The 18332-nt window shown below is 38.6% G+C and overlaps 1 protein-coding gene across 6 annotated transcripts in view; it reads right to left on the reverse strand.

Moving 5' to 3' along the window:
• Window positions 1-902: 902 nt before the first annotated feature.
• The window catches only part of LOC309485478 (nuclear factor 1 B-type-like), a 93011-nt gene continuing 75581 nt past the window's right edge, over window positions 903-18332 (reverse strand). For 5 of the 6 annotated variants that reach the window (XM_082152317.1, XM_082152316.1, XM_082152315.1 and 2 more), the window contains exons 11-12: window positions 13589-13668; window positions 903-6781 (exon numbers count right to left, since the gene is read on the reverse strand). In XM_082152317.1, coding sequence (XP_082008443.1) covers window positions 6652-6781; window positions 13589-13668 — 210 coding nt within the window. In that variant the 3' untranslated portion in view covers window positions 903-6651. The remainder of the gene's footprint in view (window positions 6782-13588; window positions 13669-18332) is intronic. The other variant, XM_082152318.1, reaches the window with a different exon arrangement.

Consider the following 18332-nt stretch of genomic DNA (forward strand, 5'->3'; position numbering starts at 1 on the left):
ACCTTTAGTGTTTCATGATGGTGTTCACTTCAGCCAACCTTCTGCTGCCCCTTTCTCTGAAAACAAAGCCAATCACCCTGCTGTGCCTCTGCCCCACCAAACATTATCGGTCTTCAACGTCATCAAATCACCAACAGCAGTCATTGATAAAAAATAATAAAAAAAAGCCTTGGAAAATATGTGGGACACTCCAAGAGCCAAAACCCTATTCAGACTTCAGCCGCACTATTGAAGCCAGATGTTTACTTAACTGGCCAATTTTGATAAATGGCGTAATGATAACCATTATGCATTGGGGTAATTTTATATCTGCACAGCACCACATTGTTTTTGTTTCGCAGCCAAACAAACTGTTTGTGCCCACGGCCAGGTGCTGGTTTCGACCTAATTGATAAGCAGACAGCAGGACTGTGGTTTTCATGTTCTTCCAACATGGCATCCACAAAGACCTAATCTGCCTTATTCTCCACCCTTAGTGAACTATAGCATTAGAGATGCTTTGCTATGACACTAAGTGTAGTCAGTGCTTATGGCTTATCAAGTGGACACAGTGCTGGGTTTTTGCTGTTGTTGTGTAATCACCAGTCCACACATAGACGTTTGAGCTACAAGATTATCATAAAGCATTTTTCCACATATATTGTAGTCTTTGCCCAACATACCAAGATTTGCCTCAGGCATAACTGATGTTTTGTCAATGTACATTTGCTTGTGCAGAGATTGTAGAAAACCACATAAGTAACGTTTTTCCTATCATATTTTCAGTGATTACATTTCCCACTTGAAGCAATATGCAATTTTATTCATCTACAAACAACACTCTGTTTTCATAGCTGGTCATTGATATATTACTTGTGCAAGAAAAACATACTGAAGATCAGCAATGAAAAAGCAAACAACAGTTGCTTTGTAGCATAGCTCATTTTATTGTTTAAACAGTTTTGCATAGGAAATATATCCACTTCCAGTAATTGACTGCAGTAAAAACAGCTGCTAGCAGTATAGGCTGGATATAACAGTAACAATCACAAAAAAGTCAAGCGTTATTTACACTCATTTGTAATCTTGTGGCATTTTTAGCCCCTGCACCAAATTCAACCAACTCGAAGGCAAGGCAGTGCCTACTGTTTATAGCTGTGAAAATGAAAAAAAGTCAAAATCAGGAAATAAAACAAGGCCTTCACTATACAGCTTCTTTAACTGTGAGTAAAAACACAAAAACTTGATAAAGTGATTCTATAATGTACATTCAGAACATACAGTAATATTTGCATACAACTGCTGTTTCCACAATCACTACTAAAAACTGTTACGACTTTATAACATTTGTTGGTGTTAGTGTTGTTGTTGTCATGTTATAAACCCACTTAACACAATACCACTGAATTTGTAACGGGCATAAAAGTGCCACAAGACCCCCTCCCCCCTTAAAAAAAGCAAAATAAAAAATAAACAACTTCGCTGTGGAGCTGGCAAAATTTTTTTTTTCACCTGACATTTTTTGTCATCTATTATAGTACTACGTGTAGCCTAGAGAAACACACTGCCCAACTATCACTTGATCTCTGTGAAAAAGAGACTGGGGTATCCCATTTGACTAAATTATCCAAAATTGAAGAAAGCACAAAAACACAAAACACAGAACCAGGCCAAAAAAACAAAAACAAAAAAACAAAAAAAAAACACAGAAACGTTTGGGGGATAAAAAACATGGGAAGAGGCATCCCATAGATTCTATTTTGATTGAAGATTTTTTGTATTCCCTAAAGAAAATTCCTTGTTTTTATATTTACAAGGGAAAGTCCACTGAGACTTTGAGCTGAAACAGGCACTGCTTGAGATATTTTTTCCTTCTTTTTTTTTTTTTTTTTTTTTTTTTGGTAAACGTTTCATAATATGCTGGTTTTTATGTTCCTATTTATGTCAATGATCACTCATGCTGTTGTAAATGCCCTAGAAATGGAAATGTGAGAGTAGATGTCCTGCCTTTTCCCTGCACTGACACACAGAAGAGCTGAAAATAGACATTGCATGAGTTCCACTGGTCCTCCTTGCATAAGTTATAAACATGTGGCTTCTCTAGGGCCATGGACCATGGCTTTCACAACTTGACCAGGCCATCATCTTACTGCTTTCAATATCTGAATTCTGCAACAAAAACTATTTTCAAAAAGATCAGCCCTTTGAAAAAAAGAAACTACTCTATATAGCTACTTCTACCCAGAAATAAGGTTTAATCTGATCGTTGTATAAGCCTCGTGACATTGTATGCTGTGGTGAGGGGAAGTGCTCCGAGCTCCCATGACAACATTCGGTCCGACTAGATACGAACACTATCTAATTGTAGCTCCGAGGCTAATCAGAGCATCATCGCTAGCTAGACGTAATCCAAACAACAAACAAATGTGCCAATGAAAGGGGTGGTGGGAACTGCAGAAAGTGCAAATGCTCAGCTGTTTTCCTCTGTGATGGCAACATGAAAAAGACATCTGTGGGTGCACACAAAGGCTTCTGGGAGTACCGAGCCTGCCCTGAAAACTATGCAGCATTCATCCCTGCCCATGGCGGACACATGTAAACACTGCAGAATGGAGGTGCCTACGTGCAGCAGAAAAATCTCAGACTTTCAGATGGCAAATTCTGTACATGGTGTGGTGGGTCAGCCTCTATTGACAGGGGGAAATAATGCATGCTTTATTTTTCACAAGACAGCAGAACAATCTGTGATGTCGTATAGCGACATTACCCTGGTAGTTGTTGTTGGGAGACTCAAATCAGGTGCCTTGCTTCTAAAGTGACTAGGAGTTCCCAAACAGTTCAAAAGAACAAATAATGACCCTATTTAGCACAAATTTCTAAATTATTTCGTCTCGTTTTCAATATCACATAATCACATCACACACACTCTATGGCCACACTAACAAACCAACACTTCAAACATTTATGAAATGTCTCAAGGATCCAAGTTAATCAACACGAAATACAACAAAAGACCTTCATCATTTTGTTTAAAACATTTACAGTCCCATACGGGAATTCACTCCACTTTATAAGTACAGGAAAATAAAAATAAAGAATTACATATTCAACCTCTTTCTTATGTATCGGACAGCTGTTGAGTCGTAACACAAATCTGAACTCAAGACAGTTTTGAATTTTTTGTTTGTTTTTTTGTTTCACTAAAAAATATGGACATCACTAAAATTCACGAATACACGTCAAAAGTTTTTCTTTTTACAAATGGGGAGAAGAAATAAATTTACAGTGTACACACTTTTGTCAACAAGGCAGGCATTTCAATAGAAGACCCTCATGTACTCTCCTCTCGTAGTGTCAGAGTCATCTTGAAACACACACTCTGACGTATTCATCTACACACATACACACACACACACACACACACACACACACACACAGTTCACATAGCTGCCAGAGCAGATTTTAACCCATAATGACTACTATCGAAAACTATTGCTATTACGATGGCCATCGAGATGACCCCTACTTACGTCCTCCTTCACGGTTTCGAACACAAGAATGACTCTATGACCCTGACACTCCCACCACTTCAGGAGGAAATGCACAATGCACTTCAGTGGCATCGCCAACGGCCGGAAGGCTGCAAAGCACTTTTTTTTTGCAAATCAAAAACAACGAAAAGACGGAGCAGTGCACATTGAACAGGGTGACTCTAGCTTAATTATATATACTGTATATATAAACATCTTGGATGAAGGAGGAGAGATTCAGCTTGACTTGAGGTCTCAGAAAAAGACTGAAAAGTGATTAGTGTAAGAGCTACCATTCTTAATCATGGTGATGTGAGGGGGATTTTAATTGTTATTATTAATTGCTGGTAATGCCCTGTGAAGCAAAACGCCTGAGTTTTTGTTGTTCTGTATTTAATTGAAAGACACTATGGGTGGATGATTGCCTATATGCTGTAGGTGCAAACCCGTTTTTTCCCCCTTGATCCTCAAGACCATAAGAGCATTAAATTATTCCCTTTGACCGAAGTCTATAACAACTCGAACATAATTATAAAAACTTGAGATAACTATAAAAACCGATTCTCCCCATGGGGGTTTTTGTTTTACAGACTACAACCTCAATAAGGCTGTAAATTTCAAAAGGGAAGAATAACGAACACTGATATTTACTGATTGTGACAGATTTAACACGCAGCATCTTGCGTGACAGTGATTGTAGCGCATTTTATAACAAGTCACTTGTTTGTAAAAATTTAAGGCATCTACTTGGGAATTGCATATAGCTATGTTTTTTACTGGACAGGGGGAACGGGGTGGAGAAGATATTTGATAAAAGGATGCCAGCATTTAATACTTTTCCTTAGTGTGCGTCATTCGCCTGTGATTGTCACTCCCAAGTCAAGCTCTCTCCTCTATGAAAGTCGTCTTCTAATAAAGGTCAAACTAGCACCCCAGGTGGGAAGTTTAGAAAGAGTTTTTTAGTCACAGTAGACAAATCAGTGACTTTGCAGCCGTATTAGACCAAATGGTGCCTTCTTTGCAGACATGCTTCAACGTGTGGAAAAAAAGTCCTCCCTTTATAGAAAATACAAAAGAAACGTCTCTCGCACGTACTTCTCTGCCTTTAGACTCAAGGGAAATAAGACCTTGTCGCACACTGCATAGAAAGCAGTTCCCACTTTGGTCAAATACGAAAAAAAAGAAGGAAAATAACAACAACAATGTCAACAACAGCAACAGCAACAACAACAACAGCAACAAAATAAATGTTTACACTATTTGTATTTCTGTACTAGCTTCTAATAATCCACATAGCTAAAAGCACTACCTACATAGGCAAAACTTGGTATTGCATAATTCTTATAAGTCTGGACCCGCCCTCCCCAATAATGACTGGAAGATGGAGAAAAAACAAACAAACAAATAAACAAATGATTAAAACAGAATCAAAAAAATGTCAACCACCAAAAATACGGAAAAAAAAATGCTGGTTGATTATAAACTTTAGAACGGCAACTATACACAGCCTTGATACACACTGTAAATGTGAGATAAAGTAGTAAATGAAGCTAAAAATCAACAATGTCACAATTTCATCCAGAGTACAAAATATTTCTTATCATAAAAATGTTACTTTTTCCCAAAAACGATAATAAATGCAGCAAAAACAAGTGTAGTGATGTTTTCTCTAAAGTTGAAGGCAAGGCACGTAACGTGGACTATATATTTTCGTGCAAATTAAGATTATTGGAAAGATTGATTATATAAATATGTCTGATTGGAGAGGCAATGGCATTGTGAATGCCGGGAGCAATCGACGATTTCTGGGACTGCGTCTGTTGGGAACTACCAAAGTGGGTTTGAAATAAGCACCTTGAGACCTCGCCTCAACCTGCAGGTTAGTGTTAAAATGAGTACAGCTTTTCACACATACACAATTTGTTTACATTAAATTACTCTGTGTTCCTCTTGTTTCTCATGATATCAAAGTGTAAACAGTAGCTTTACAAGCTAACAGCCGACTAAACATGCATACTAGATCGGTGAGTAATATGTCAAAATAAGCCATTTAACACACACTGTGTCTGAGTCTTTTTTCACCTAAGTTTAACTTTAAGTTTTCATTTTAATAAATAAAATAAAAAACTACCCGCATGTTTGGGTACGGCTCAAAATAAGTGCTGTCTTGTTCGTGTTCAGTTCTGTTCACGTAAACGTTCACTGTTAATCCCACTCTTCTCTTCCACCCTTAGCTTTCCCTAGTTTCCCAAATCAAGGATGTGATTTTTATTTCATTTTTCTTTTTTATGTTTTAAAGTTCACCTAAAAACATTTACTCCCCATTCCTTTAGAGTCTTAGGGCAGACAGACTATGATAGCTTCCCTTCAGTAAAATCATTTAAATTGCACTTGCCTCTTATGAGATATTGTCTTATTTTTCTCAAAATCCTTTAAGGAAATATATATAAAAAAATGAAAAAAAATGAAAAAAAATGAAAAAAGGGGTTGTATTTCATACCTAGTAATATAGGTTTTTTCTTTCATAAAAAAAGAAAAAAAAAGAAAAGGTTTTCAGAGTTCTCAACTCTGGAGAGTAAATTCCAACCTTTACCTTTAAAGGAAATTAGTACAGGACTGACAAGATTACGGATTCAAAAAAAATTCCACCGTAGATACATTAAATGTTGAGGGTAATATGAAAATAGAAACATTCAGTTCATTGAAAATTGTTCCTATGTTTTTGTTACGAATACGATAAACCTCTGTTTGATGAAAGTTTGTTCGAATTGCAGCCCGCTTTACAAACCATCCAGCCAGCCAGCCCTTGTGTGGCCAGCCCCCTCTAAATCGTTTCGTAAACCAAGACTAGCAATCGTGACATAAGAACAAGAGAAACACTAACAAGAGAGACTAGCATGTCATGCATATACAGTAAGGCATCTAAAGTTTGTATGGTAAAGATCACAGTATCTCAGTTCAGGGGCCTCCTTACACAATGACTGACTGGTGTGGAGAGGCTCATGTCAGAAGAGAACACTTTGACCCGACTCACTCTACTGCTCTAAGCCAATGTCCTTGAGAGGGTGGGACAAAGGTCCATGTCGATTGTATAAGTGCTGTTAGCTGGTTTGTCCGAGGACCTGTCTCTCCGGGGTCCAGTTCAATTGCTTGATTCTGCCTGGAGGAGGGGCTCACCAATGATGTTTATGCTGTAATTCTGGACATTTGTTGGCAGAATCGGAGTCCCGTTCGACACTTGGAATGGAATTAAGCTCGCCCAGGTACCAGGACTGCAGAAACACAGGGGAAAGATAGATTGTGGGAGATATTATAATCACATTACATACACATAAATAAATAATTGATAACACTTCATATTAAGGTCTACTTAATGCATTAGATATAACGAAAGAGTCATGAACTTTTATATGCATGAATGCTTTTATAGCATTTATTATTCTTGGTTCACGTTAAATTCTACATTTATTAATGCAATTTTGAACATTTATCAAGTTGTATAAATGGTTCCAAAAGTCTTGTGCACAATATCAAGAGTACTGCATCAAAAGAAGTGCAAATACATATATAAACGTTTTAAAATATAGTGTATTGATACATTTAATTTTTTATTAAAGTTAGAACATCTACAAATTCTTTAAATCTAAATCAGTTAATGAAAGAGACATATCAGGTCTAGACTTTCTCCCACCCTCTTTTGAAAACTACCCCCTTTCCTTCCCATTAAATACACAGACACAGAGACACACACAGAGACACACAAACACACACACACACACACACACACACACACACACACACACACACACACACACACACACACACACACACACACACACACAATAATGGGTTCGGCATAGTGTCAGGGAACAGGATATCCCAGAGAAACAAAGCACCCTTAGTGCACATGCACGGGGGAAGTTTCCCCAAGAGCACGCATCCATCTCAGCCCCCTGCAGCTGACACCAACTTTTGGATCAATGGGGTTAAGTCAGCGGGACCGTCTACAGACCTTTCCTATCTGCATTCAGCACATGTTAACGGCACTACAACACGAGACTGTTAATTGCGAGCTGTGGTGCGAATCTCAGATGCAAAAGCACCAGGGTGCACAAACAGCATGTTGTTCCCTGGGGGGAGGACAGGGGGGCTGAATGGTGCGTACATGTGTCGAATAATTAGGCAGGCCAGAAACCAGCCCCCTGGTATGCCCCCTCCTCTTCTCCCGCCTCCATCTGAAATACCTGTCTCACCCAATCGCCGAACACAATCTTTCTGCTCACAGATTACAGGCCGTACTCCTGCTCTGTCAACAGTGCCCAGCGCACACAGCCACCTCTTTGTTTTTCCCCCCTCTCGTTTCTTTTTTTGGCCCCGAAAAAGAAAGGGGACATGCTCGAAGAGGGGTGGAGGGTGGTGGGCTGATTGAAGGAGAAGGAAAGAGACTGTTGTGTGCAAAGACATTTCCATGGGTTCACTGCTTTGGATGCAGGTGCAAAGCTTTAGTGGGCTTTTCTTCTGGAGTTTGTTGTTTGTTTTCCGAGGGGGAGACGAGGGCTAAAGCCAGTGGCTGGTGAAGGACAGGGACCCAGCGGATGTGGAACAGTGACTTTATTCTTCCTGAGGTAGCCCGGGGTGATACGGCTGCCTGTCGCCCTGAATGCAGCTAATGATTCAGTCTGAGTTTTATACAAATCACCCGTAGCCAAAGCCTGAAATCTTGTTTAAAAAAAAGAAACAAACAAAAAAAAGTTGTATTTTATGATTCCAGTGCGCACTGGGTCACACTTAAAGAGTCAGAAAGAGAGTCACAAAGTTGTGTGAATAGAAACTAAATCAAATGTGCACTAAACTCTCTTTAAAAAGGGTTTAATATATCACAAGAAGAACTAACTGGGCTCTGTCTCTCCTCCCTCCTGCTGCCCCTTTTCATCTCCTTCTCTCTGCTGTTCTAGCCAGCTAGAAATCATCTAACAGGAAATGAGAGATTAAGTGTTTCAGAGATGTGGACTGGAGACTTTGGGGCTCGCATCAGACTCAAGTCACTGTTTGGAGGATTTATGACTTGACTTGATAAATATTAAAGTACTTGAGACTTGATTTTGATTTTGTTGCAATTACCTGTGAGTTGAGCTGAAATCCAATGGCATTACAATTGTGCACTGAATTCATTTTATTTAATTTTTTCGGTTCTACCAGACTGAAAAAGCAAGCAGTAGATATTAAGTAGTGATATCATCTACAAATATAGACTGGAGTAATGGCTGCTGAAAATTCATCTTTGCCATCACAGGAATCATTTACATTTTATAATATATTCAAGCAGAAAAACAGTTATTTTAAATTGTAACAATTTTCATGGTATTACTGGATTTAATGTATTTTTGATCAAATAAATGCAGCCATGGTGAGACCTCTTTTTTTTTTATCAAAAAAAGATTTCATTTGTTAACATTAGATAACTGCTTTATTTAATAAGAACTAACAATGAACAATACTTCTACATCATTAAATAATCTTTGTTAATAATAATTTCAACATTTAATAATACATTTAATTAACCATGCTACAGTAAAAAGACTAAAATACTTTAATTGCCATGCTTTTCACCTTGATCAACCAGTATGATCTTTCTTTAAAAGATCAAGAGTACGGAAATCTTGCTGGTTACATTAGTTAAGAAGTTCGTTAAGAATCTAGCTAAGATGCTATGTTGGAGACCAGGATCCAAAACAACAATGTATTCTGGTCTCTTAAACAGGGAAATTGAGCACAAAGGAACTGCGTTGTAGTTCTTCTCTTGCTTTCTGCTTCTTTCCCCCAACACGTACATTGGTCAACTCCAATAAAGGATTACTAATGGGACAGCAAAAACAAGACTACCACCCATCAAGCTCGTAAATTGTCTCATGTACTGCTGCCCTAAACTTTGCCTTTGCAGAGCATCAATAAACAGTGTCTGATTGATTGCCATGGGGTGGGGTACTACCCCTTGTTTCCCAAGTTCAAGGTTCAGTGTGGTGTTTCCTACGGCCTGGTTTCCACAGTTACCAGACAAGTGCAGATGTGACGGGCCCCTTCACAGGGGAGATTGGTGTTATGCGGGATAAAAGGGAGATAAACAAACAACTCTGCTCTCTTATCAGATTCTTGCTTCTTCATGAGCCACTTACAGGTCTTTCGTTCTAAACGTCCACCCTCTTGCAGGAGCAAGCACGGGCCTGCTTCGTTTTGGAATCAGACGCTAAATTAAATTATCTAATGCCATCTTAATGGATTGCTGACCCATTTCCTACAGGATGGCAACAAACAAGCCAGGCTTCAATTCAATTTGGGTTGAGCAGTGGACTGGCATGCATCACACTGCGGCACTGCAGTTTTGCAAGTGCATGCAAGCAACAAATCACATTTCCATAAGTCAGTGACCTGAAGTCAACTCTTCAGCTGCATCAGCCTTCATCTGCAACACATTGCCTTGCTTTCAAATCACGTTCTGTCAGGCTGCAAGCTTATTTTTTGCAGTTGACAGAATCATGGTAATTAGTAAACTTTTAATGAATATTTTAAATGTAACACCTGGGCTTGGTTTTTAAATGCTCAATAATGTTCAAGCCTGTGCCCATATTTTATGTTGATTATAAAATCTCTGTAAGTAATTGTTGGAGAAACAGTAAAGGGTGAGCCACTGCTAGAGAACCTATTTCCCCTCATACTCCGTGTGGTCTATTACGAGGCCAGAAAAGGGACTGAAATGAAAGCAGAGGCCTGTAGCACTGATGCCTACAGAAGGAAGTAAGAGTGTGTTCAGTTTAACTCCACTTTTCCACACATTTACTGCAGTGAGGAAGTGCTGAGCAAGGCCTTTCCCACTGCAGGGAGCTGGAAAGACTAAATAAGTGGATGAGAGAGAGGATATAGCTCAAGGACATTTAGCTCACACTTAGCCCACCTTACACAGGGATTCAGTCAAACATGCCAGCAGTGACTGCTCTAAGAATACATAGAAGCACAGCTTTCCCTTAAAATGTCATATGACGTTTATGTACATATGCATTTTCAGCTCTTAGAACATACATGACAGGAGTGTGTCTTTCTAAATCATGTCCAATTAAATTTGCCACATATTTACTCCAGTCCATGTTTAGAAACATCTCCAAGATGATTAAAAATATAATGCATCTAAGTTAAATTTCAAATGTCAAGCAAAGTCTGAATACTTATAAATTTAAAAAAAAAACTTTTAATATATTTTTGATTTGTCATTATAGTTAAATTATATATTATATGTTATGTACAAATTGTTTATATCAGAGCAAAAGCCAAGCCATGAGGTCAAATGAACTGCCTGCAGAGCTCAGAAACGGATCTGAGGAAGGCAAAAAAAAAAAAAAAAAAAAAAAATTCTGTTGCATTGAAGGGTCCCAAGAGCACAATGGCCTCCATAATTCTTAAATGGCAGACGTTTGGCACAACCAGGACTCTTCTTAGAACTGGCCTCCTGGCCAAACTGAGCCATCGGGGAGAAGTGTTTTGGTGAGAGAGGTGACCAAGAACCTTAAGGTCACTCTGGTTGAGCTCGAGGGATAATGTGTGGAGACTGGCAAAGCGTGCAGATGGACAAACAGCACTGCAACACTGAGCTTTATGGCAGAGTGGCCAGACATATGAAAGTCTGCTTAAAACGAGCAAAAAAAGCTCCTAAAGGACTCTCAGACTGTGAGAAACAAAATTCTCTCTCCTAATGAACTGAATGGTCTGGAAAAAAACAGGCACCACTTATCACCTGTGCAATACCATCCCAATAGCATGGTGGTGGTAGCATCATGCTGTGGGGGAGTTCTTCCATCGACATGGACTTGGGTAGACAGAAAACTGAAAGTAACAAAATACAGGGATGTGCTTAAGGAAAACCTGGCCAAGAGCACTCAGGACATGACATCTCTGGAGAGACCTGAAAATGGCTGTCCACTGACAGTCTCCAGCCAACCTGACAAAGCTTGAGAGAATCTGCAGAGAAGAATGGCAGAAAATCCCCAAATCCAAGAGTGCAAAGCTTGTCACTTCATACCTAAAAAGCCTTTTGAGGCTGTAACTGCTGCTAAAGATGCTTCAGCTAAGGGTCTGAATATTTATGTGATGTGATGTTTATTTCATTTTGTATAAAGTAGCAAAATTATCCTAAATCTGTTTTTTGTTTTTCATTATGGGGTATGGAATGTAAATTTCTGTGATCAAAAAATTATTTTGCATAAGGCTGCAGTTTGACAAAATGTGTAAAAATTGAAAGGTTCTGCATTTTTTTTTTATCCATTATAACTGTTAATGTTTCATAAATTGTATTGTTTTGTAACTATGTAAAAAATGCATTTCTGCGCTTGTTCAAGAGAGAGAGAGAGAGAGAGAGAGAGAGAGAGAGAGAGTTAGCTTTGCTTGATGCATAGTAGCATTACCAAAAAGCATCTGGAGAGAAGATACAATAATTGTAAATCTTGATTTCAGTGTCAGATATTTATGAAAATATTTTTTCAGAGAACAGTGCAAAGTTTTAATGCAGAAGGGAGGGTGAGGGGCTTAAACAGAGCAAACAGTCTTGACTGCCTCAGCTCTGAATCCCCAAGCTTAGCGATGACCTTTGTAAATATGCAGCTCTCAGTGAGCCTCTGCTGCACTAATGCTAGTGTTCTTCTCTTTCCCAGCAGTAACCATCTTCCTAACTTCCATTCGTTCAGGGAGATAAGGATGTTAACCATTAATTGCTCTGATTTTCTTTATAATGGAAGAATCATCAGAGGTCATTTTGTGCTGACACTCCTATAGTCTCATTCCAGAGGTCTAACTGACCATGAATATCAAGGGAGGCTGACCAAGTGTGACTTGTCATGTATACTGAAATATTCTAAGAACAACATTCATGGGGAAATCATAAACACTGTTGTCTCCAAGATGGGCAGAAGCTCTTATGACTATTTTGATCTGGTAATGATAGATCAGGATGGTTGTCTAAAACCATCCAACATTTGTTAGTTAATCTTTTTTTTCTTTTTTTCTCAAATATGTTTAGCAGCATTGATTTTAAGTGAATGAATCAAGAGATTCAACTTCTTGAAGATGGTTCTAGAGTGCTGTGCTAACATTAAAAATAATTGATGGATGCCAGTATATCAAAACCTCTAAGAAGTTGCATCTCTAATTTCATCCAAATGTAGCAGCTACAACCAACAAATCCACCACTTTCTACATTAAAGGGATAGTTCACCCAAAAATGAAAATTAGCCCATGATTTACTCACCCTCAAGTCATCCTAGGTGTATATGACATTCTTCTTTCAGACGAATAAAATCAAAAGTTATATTAAAAAACGTACTGGCTCTTCCAAGCTTTATAATGGCAGTGAATGGCCGTTTCTGTTTTGAAGTCCATAAAAGTGCATCTATCCACAGCTCCAGGGGGTTAATAAAGGCCTTCTGAAGCGAAGCGATGAGTTTGTGTAAGAAAAATTTTCATATTTAACAGGTTACAAAGTCAAATTCTAGCTTAAATGGCCATTTGCAGGCTACTTACACCTAATGCGCATTTTTGGGTGAACTATCCCTTTAAATTCTAAGCTAATGCACTGTGATGTGTGAAGATTCTATGAATTTGGCCGCAGATTGCTCATCCAGATGTGCACAGAAACAGTCTTGCGACAGCCTGAAAAAGGTGTGTGAAGTTCCACTTATTACACTTTGAGAAACCAAAGTTTATTGAACATCAAAGGAGATGGACCTAAAACATTTGGAAATATAGTTAGAAGTCAAAATGCAAATTAGAACATATAAAATTTTCTATCATGTTGTTTGCTTATCTTTATCTTTCATGACATATTTAGCCATTACATGAATGAGTGATGCACTCATGGCTTTAAACACGAATACATGAACAAAATTCATCACAAAAACACTTTTGCGATGAGTGCAAAAACACAGAAAAGGGGGGCTTGATCTGGACTGGGTTGGAGGGGGTGTTGGACTATTGCAGATATAGGTTGTACATAGTAATATTTAATGGAGAGGTGGGTTAAAAATAAAGGAAACGTTTACCTTTGCCAAGAAATCCCCAAAGCCTCCTCTGAGCCATATGACCTGATGTTTTGATTCACGGGCCAGTCACAAATCCTCAGCTGTCAATCAAACACCTCTCAGTCAGACAACTGGGCTAGCACAACGGCACTAACACACATTTAGCATGCAACAAGACCTGGAGCAAGACCTAAGCTTATCTCAACACATATTCTTACATTTATCTGATGTTAATCTTACATTACTAGAATAAGAAAACACCATCACTAATGGTCATATTAGATCTTAAATCTTCTGTTCTAGGCCTAAAATTATGCCTAATTTAAATTACAATTCCATTGAAAGAAAGTTGCCATCAAAAATGTACACAAACAAAAGGCAATTGTCACATGTGGCATGCAATACAATTAGGGTTATAATATAACCGTCCTGAAAGCAAAAGAAGTGGTTAGTATACAAAAATGGGAGCTGGGTTACATGGAGGTTATTCATCTATCCCAGAATGCACTCGAATGGGAGGAAGCACATGCATTCCAAGTGGTGCATGCAGTTACGGTCACTTTACTGCTGTTAGATATTGTAAAAGCAGCCTGTTTTCACTGAAGCATAACATGAAACATGCTATGTGAGAGACTAATCTTGGCCAGTAGATTCAAATTGTTCTTGGTCGTCAAAATTTACAAAGCACCAGTTTTTGAAAATGTCAGTGTAGATGAGAGGGAAAAATAAACAACTGGTCACATTTACACACAAACATGCAACAAATTGTGTGCATGAAAGTGTGAGAAGCCATCAACAAACAACGACATTAGAGTAAATTGTGACACTTTTGCTAATGAACGTCACTGCCCTGTCAGACACACAAGTGCTATATGAGCCTTCATCAGGTATATTCGCTCTCTGAAAATTCAATGGTACTCTGTCAATAGTTCCTGCTATATCTGGAAAGGACCTGTAGACTCCCAAATCAAATCCATTTCCATCGCAATAAATCTAGGAGGGTGAATAATTGATTTTCTATATTTTCTTCAAAGATGCTTTAGTGCTCACCCTGGAGACTTTTGGGTGGCTGAAACACACATTTCCCAGAGTGAAAGCCACATAAATTAGGTGAGAAGTGCTAACACTGACCAGGAACTTCACCAGTATCATGGAGGTCCTGTCACGGGTGCTGTGGATATATATCAAATTATATGTACTACATATTCAGCAGGGAAAACATTGTAACTGCATGTTATGTGCAAATAAATTTTTATCTAATTAAAATTGTATTCATATTATACACTGCTGCTCAAAAGTTTGGGGTCAGTAAGATTTTTTTTTTTCAGGTTTATGAAAAAGTCTTTAAGCATTCATTTGATCAAAAATACAGTAAAAACTAATATTGTTACATTTTCAGCAGCCGGTCTTCAGTGTCACATGATCCTTCAGAAAACATTTTAATTGACTGATTTGGTGTTCCAGTAACATTTCTTATTATTGTCAATGTTGAAAATAGTTGTGCTGTTTAATCGTTTTTGTGGAAAACATGGGAATATTGTTGTTGAGATTCTTTTTTTCAGGATTCTCTGATGAACAGAAAGATCAAAGCAAGTTTTTGTTGTAACAATTTAGAAGTCTTTGTCACTTTTCATAATTTAATGCATCCTTGCCAAATAAAAGTTAACTTCTTTGAAAAAAATTTAATAAAATCTTATACATAATCTGACTATTACATTTTGAGGAAAAAATAAAAAGTGCCATTAAGCTGAACATGCTCTAATAAGAGTGACTAATAGAGAAATATGTGAGGTATTTTCACATTGCTATGTGCGGATATCCACCTCCGTCAGTACTGCCAACACTACTTTAACAAACTCCAGCAACGAGTGTGACAGTGTGTGTGTGTGTGTGTGTGTGTGTGTGTGTGTGTGTGTGTGTGTGTGTGTGTGTGTGTGTGTGTGTGTGTGTGTGTGTGTGTGTGTGTGTGTGTGTGTGTGTGTGTGTGTGTGTGTGTGTGTGTGTGTGTGTGTGTGTGTGTGTGTGTGTGTGTGTGTGTGTGTGTGTGTGTGTGTGTGTGTGTGTGTGTGTGTGTGTGTGTGTGAGTGTGTGTGAGAGTGTGTGTGTTCTCGAGTGACCTGAAGCCAGAAAACAATGGCACTGGGGCAAAGTCTGAGGTCAGCTATATCAGACTGTTTTGGTAGTGCACATTCATTCATCCTGTTTTGGTCGACCCCACACATTGAAAAAACACACACTCATACAATATGGTGATGAGGAGTTGCACTGAATGTATCCTCAGTGTTTAAGATCTCTGAAATTAATAGAGGGGATTTCAGGTCTTCAGATTTGGTTAATTAAACATAGACCAAAAACACAAACCACACAATACACTAGAAGGTAAAAAAAACAAAAACAATAGTACTGTACTTGTTAAAAAAGGTTTCTTAAAAATGTCAACACTGAGGGTCTCTAGCTCCAAAAAAAAAAAAAAAAGGAAGAAGAAAAAAACAAATTAATAAAATATAAAAATAAATAGATCAAAAAATGAAACATTTTCTCCTACCTTAAATTTTAATCAAAGCACAAGTGCTATTTTAGTGGAGTACCGCTATTAACTGAACTAAATGGTCTTATCTATAATGAAACAACTAAAGTGCCACAATGAGGTATAAAATGCCACAGTATGTTGGCTTCAAAAACATAATAGCGAGACACAAGCTCTAGGCTTGAGGTCGGCAGTTATCTGATCACGGGTGCCATCTGTCACTGGCACCAGCGGATCACAGAGTTACGCTACAGCAGCGCTAGCACCTTCACAGCTGTGAGTGGTGGTTGCTTTAACATGTTTGCATTAGATAAAGCCACAGATTGTGATCACTGGTCGAGAGAGAGAACGGAGGGAGAACAGAAATGCTGAAAGAGAAAGGGAAGAACCCCTGGGGAAAGCGGCTAATGAAATCTTCTCATCACTGGTGTTTTCACAAACAAATTACACAGGGGTATCAGTCTAGAGCAGGTGCTGTTGGATTGTGTGCACGAATGCTCATCTGTCATTCTCCCCTGTGTGTTTGGGTTTTGAGTAAGTTGTGAATGAGCTTGATTTTACAACAGGGCCATTGTGATCATACTTTAAGGCAGGTGGGGAAATATCTGGCCCTCAAGATCCACTTGGATGGATGGATCTCAAGGGCCAGAATTGTCCACCCCTGCTATAAGGTAATCCGCCAATAACTGGTCATCTGTTTTCTGTCAGATGCATTATATATAGAAATATGCATATTTAGCTCTACAAACCATTAGACAAAACATTAAACTGCAACATTTATACTTTTAATATAGTATATTCATGGTTGCTAGGTTGGGAGAAAATACATTTCAGAAAATTTAACCATTTAAGAGAAAGGCTCTGATTTTTTTTACGATACCTCTTATGCTCGCCAAGGCTGCATTTATTTGGTCAAAAATAGTCAAAACATTACTATTGTAATATATCTAAAAATGTAATTTGATGGCATAAGTATTAACTGCAAAGTTGCTGAATAAAAATATTAATTCCTGTAAAAATATTTTTTTCTGACCCCAATGGAGTGTACACAAACTTCTGGCAAAAAAAGTTTACAGTAATAATAGTATTTAAAGATTAACTTTAAGTGAGCATCAGAACACGTCAAAGGTAATCTAAATGTAAAGACACTTAAATGAGTATGAACAATAAAATCTCTAAAATCAGCCAATAACTGATAAAGTACGGATATGGATTGTGAACACCTAACCCTTATGTTGATAGGTCAGTTGGTCACAGTTATCGTCCGAAGCAGAAATTCTCAAAATGGCCAAATAATAGTCTGTAACTAACTCAGAGACAACATACTTGGCATCCTCAATTTGTGCTATGCATTATCAGCATTATTCTGGCTATCGGCAGGCATTTTTTTTAGATAACACTGTCAGCCTTTGAAACACCAATGCAGATGACTACTAAAGCTTTCTTTTACTGTTCCAATAAACACATGTCCACGGCTCTATGTGACACTGTCCGTACTCCAGATGAATTGTCTCTAAGGCTTATCACAGGAAACTGTCCATTACTATAATGGCTGCCATCCCAAAGCTGCCACTTCAGAGTCTGAGCACCATATCATACAATGTATGCGTGCTGCGACAACAGACTACAAGCATATTATCTGAAGGACCTGGGGCCACAAATCACAAGCAGCTACGTCTCAACATCTTACATAGGGGTTATAAGCATACAGATGGTTCTTGTAAATGAAATAAGCTCAAACAGTTGCTATGGGACCAATAGGAGGAGTGATTATGTATGTATGGACACACCCGCTTGATTTACTGACTCCAGTAAACGGAGGCTAAAGACACGGCATGAATGCTTATGTAATGGAGTCATTATAGCGAGGGTGTGTTTGAGCCTATACATAGACCCTCTCGATGCTAGGCCCTTCAAGAGGAATACAGGGATAGAAAGAGAGAAAAAGACAAGAAAGGAAGGAATAAAGAAACACAAAATGAGGTAAAGAGAGAGGGGGGAAAAAGCTTAGATTTGAGTGAACAGTGAGAGAATGAGAGAATGAGAGGAGGCATTAAGGAACAGAGAGAGAAAGAAAGCGTCCCGCTGAGCGTCTGGAGCTTTCTCGGTTTTCAGACGGCCTGGCTGAGCTGAAGGCAGCACCCTGCCCCACAGCATGCTGGGAAAGGAGCGCTATGGGTCTGTAAGGTGACGCCACAGCGACGGCTGTAATCCATACGCCCCACGCGTCACACCGCA

Source organism: Leuciscus leuciscus (assembly GCF_965113295.1).
Source record: "Leuciscus leuciscus genome assembly, chromosome: 2".
NCBI classification, from domain to species: Eukaryota; Metazoa; Chordata; class Actinopteri; order Cypriniformes; family Leuciscidae; genus Leuciscus; species Leuciscus leuciscus.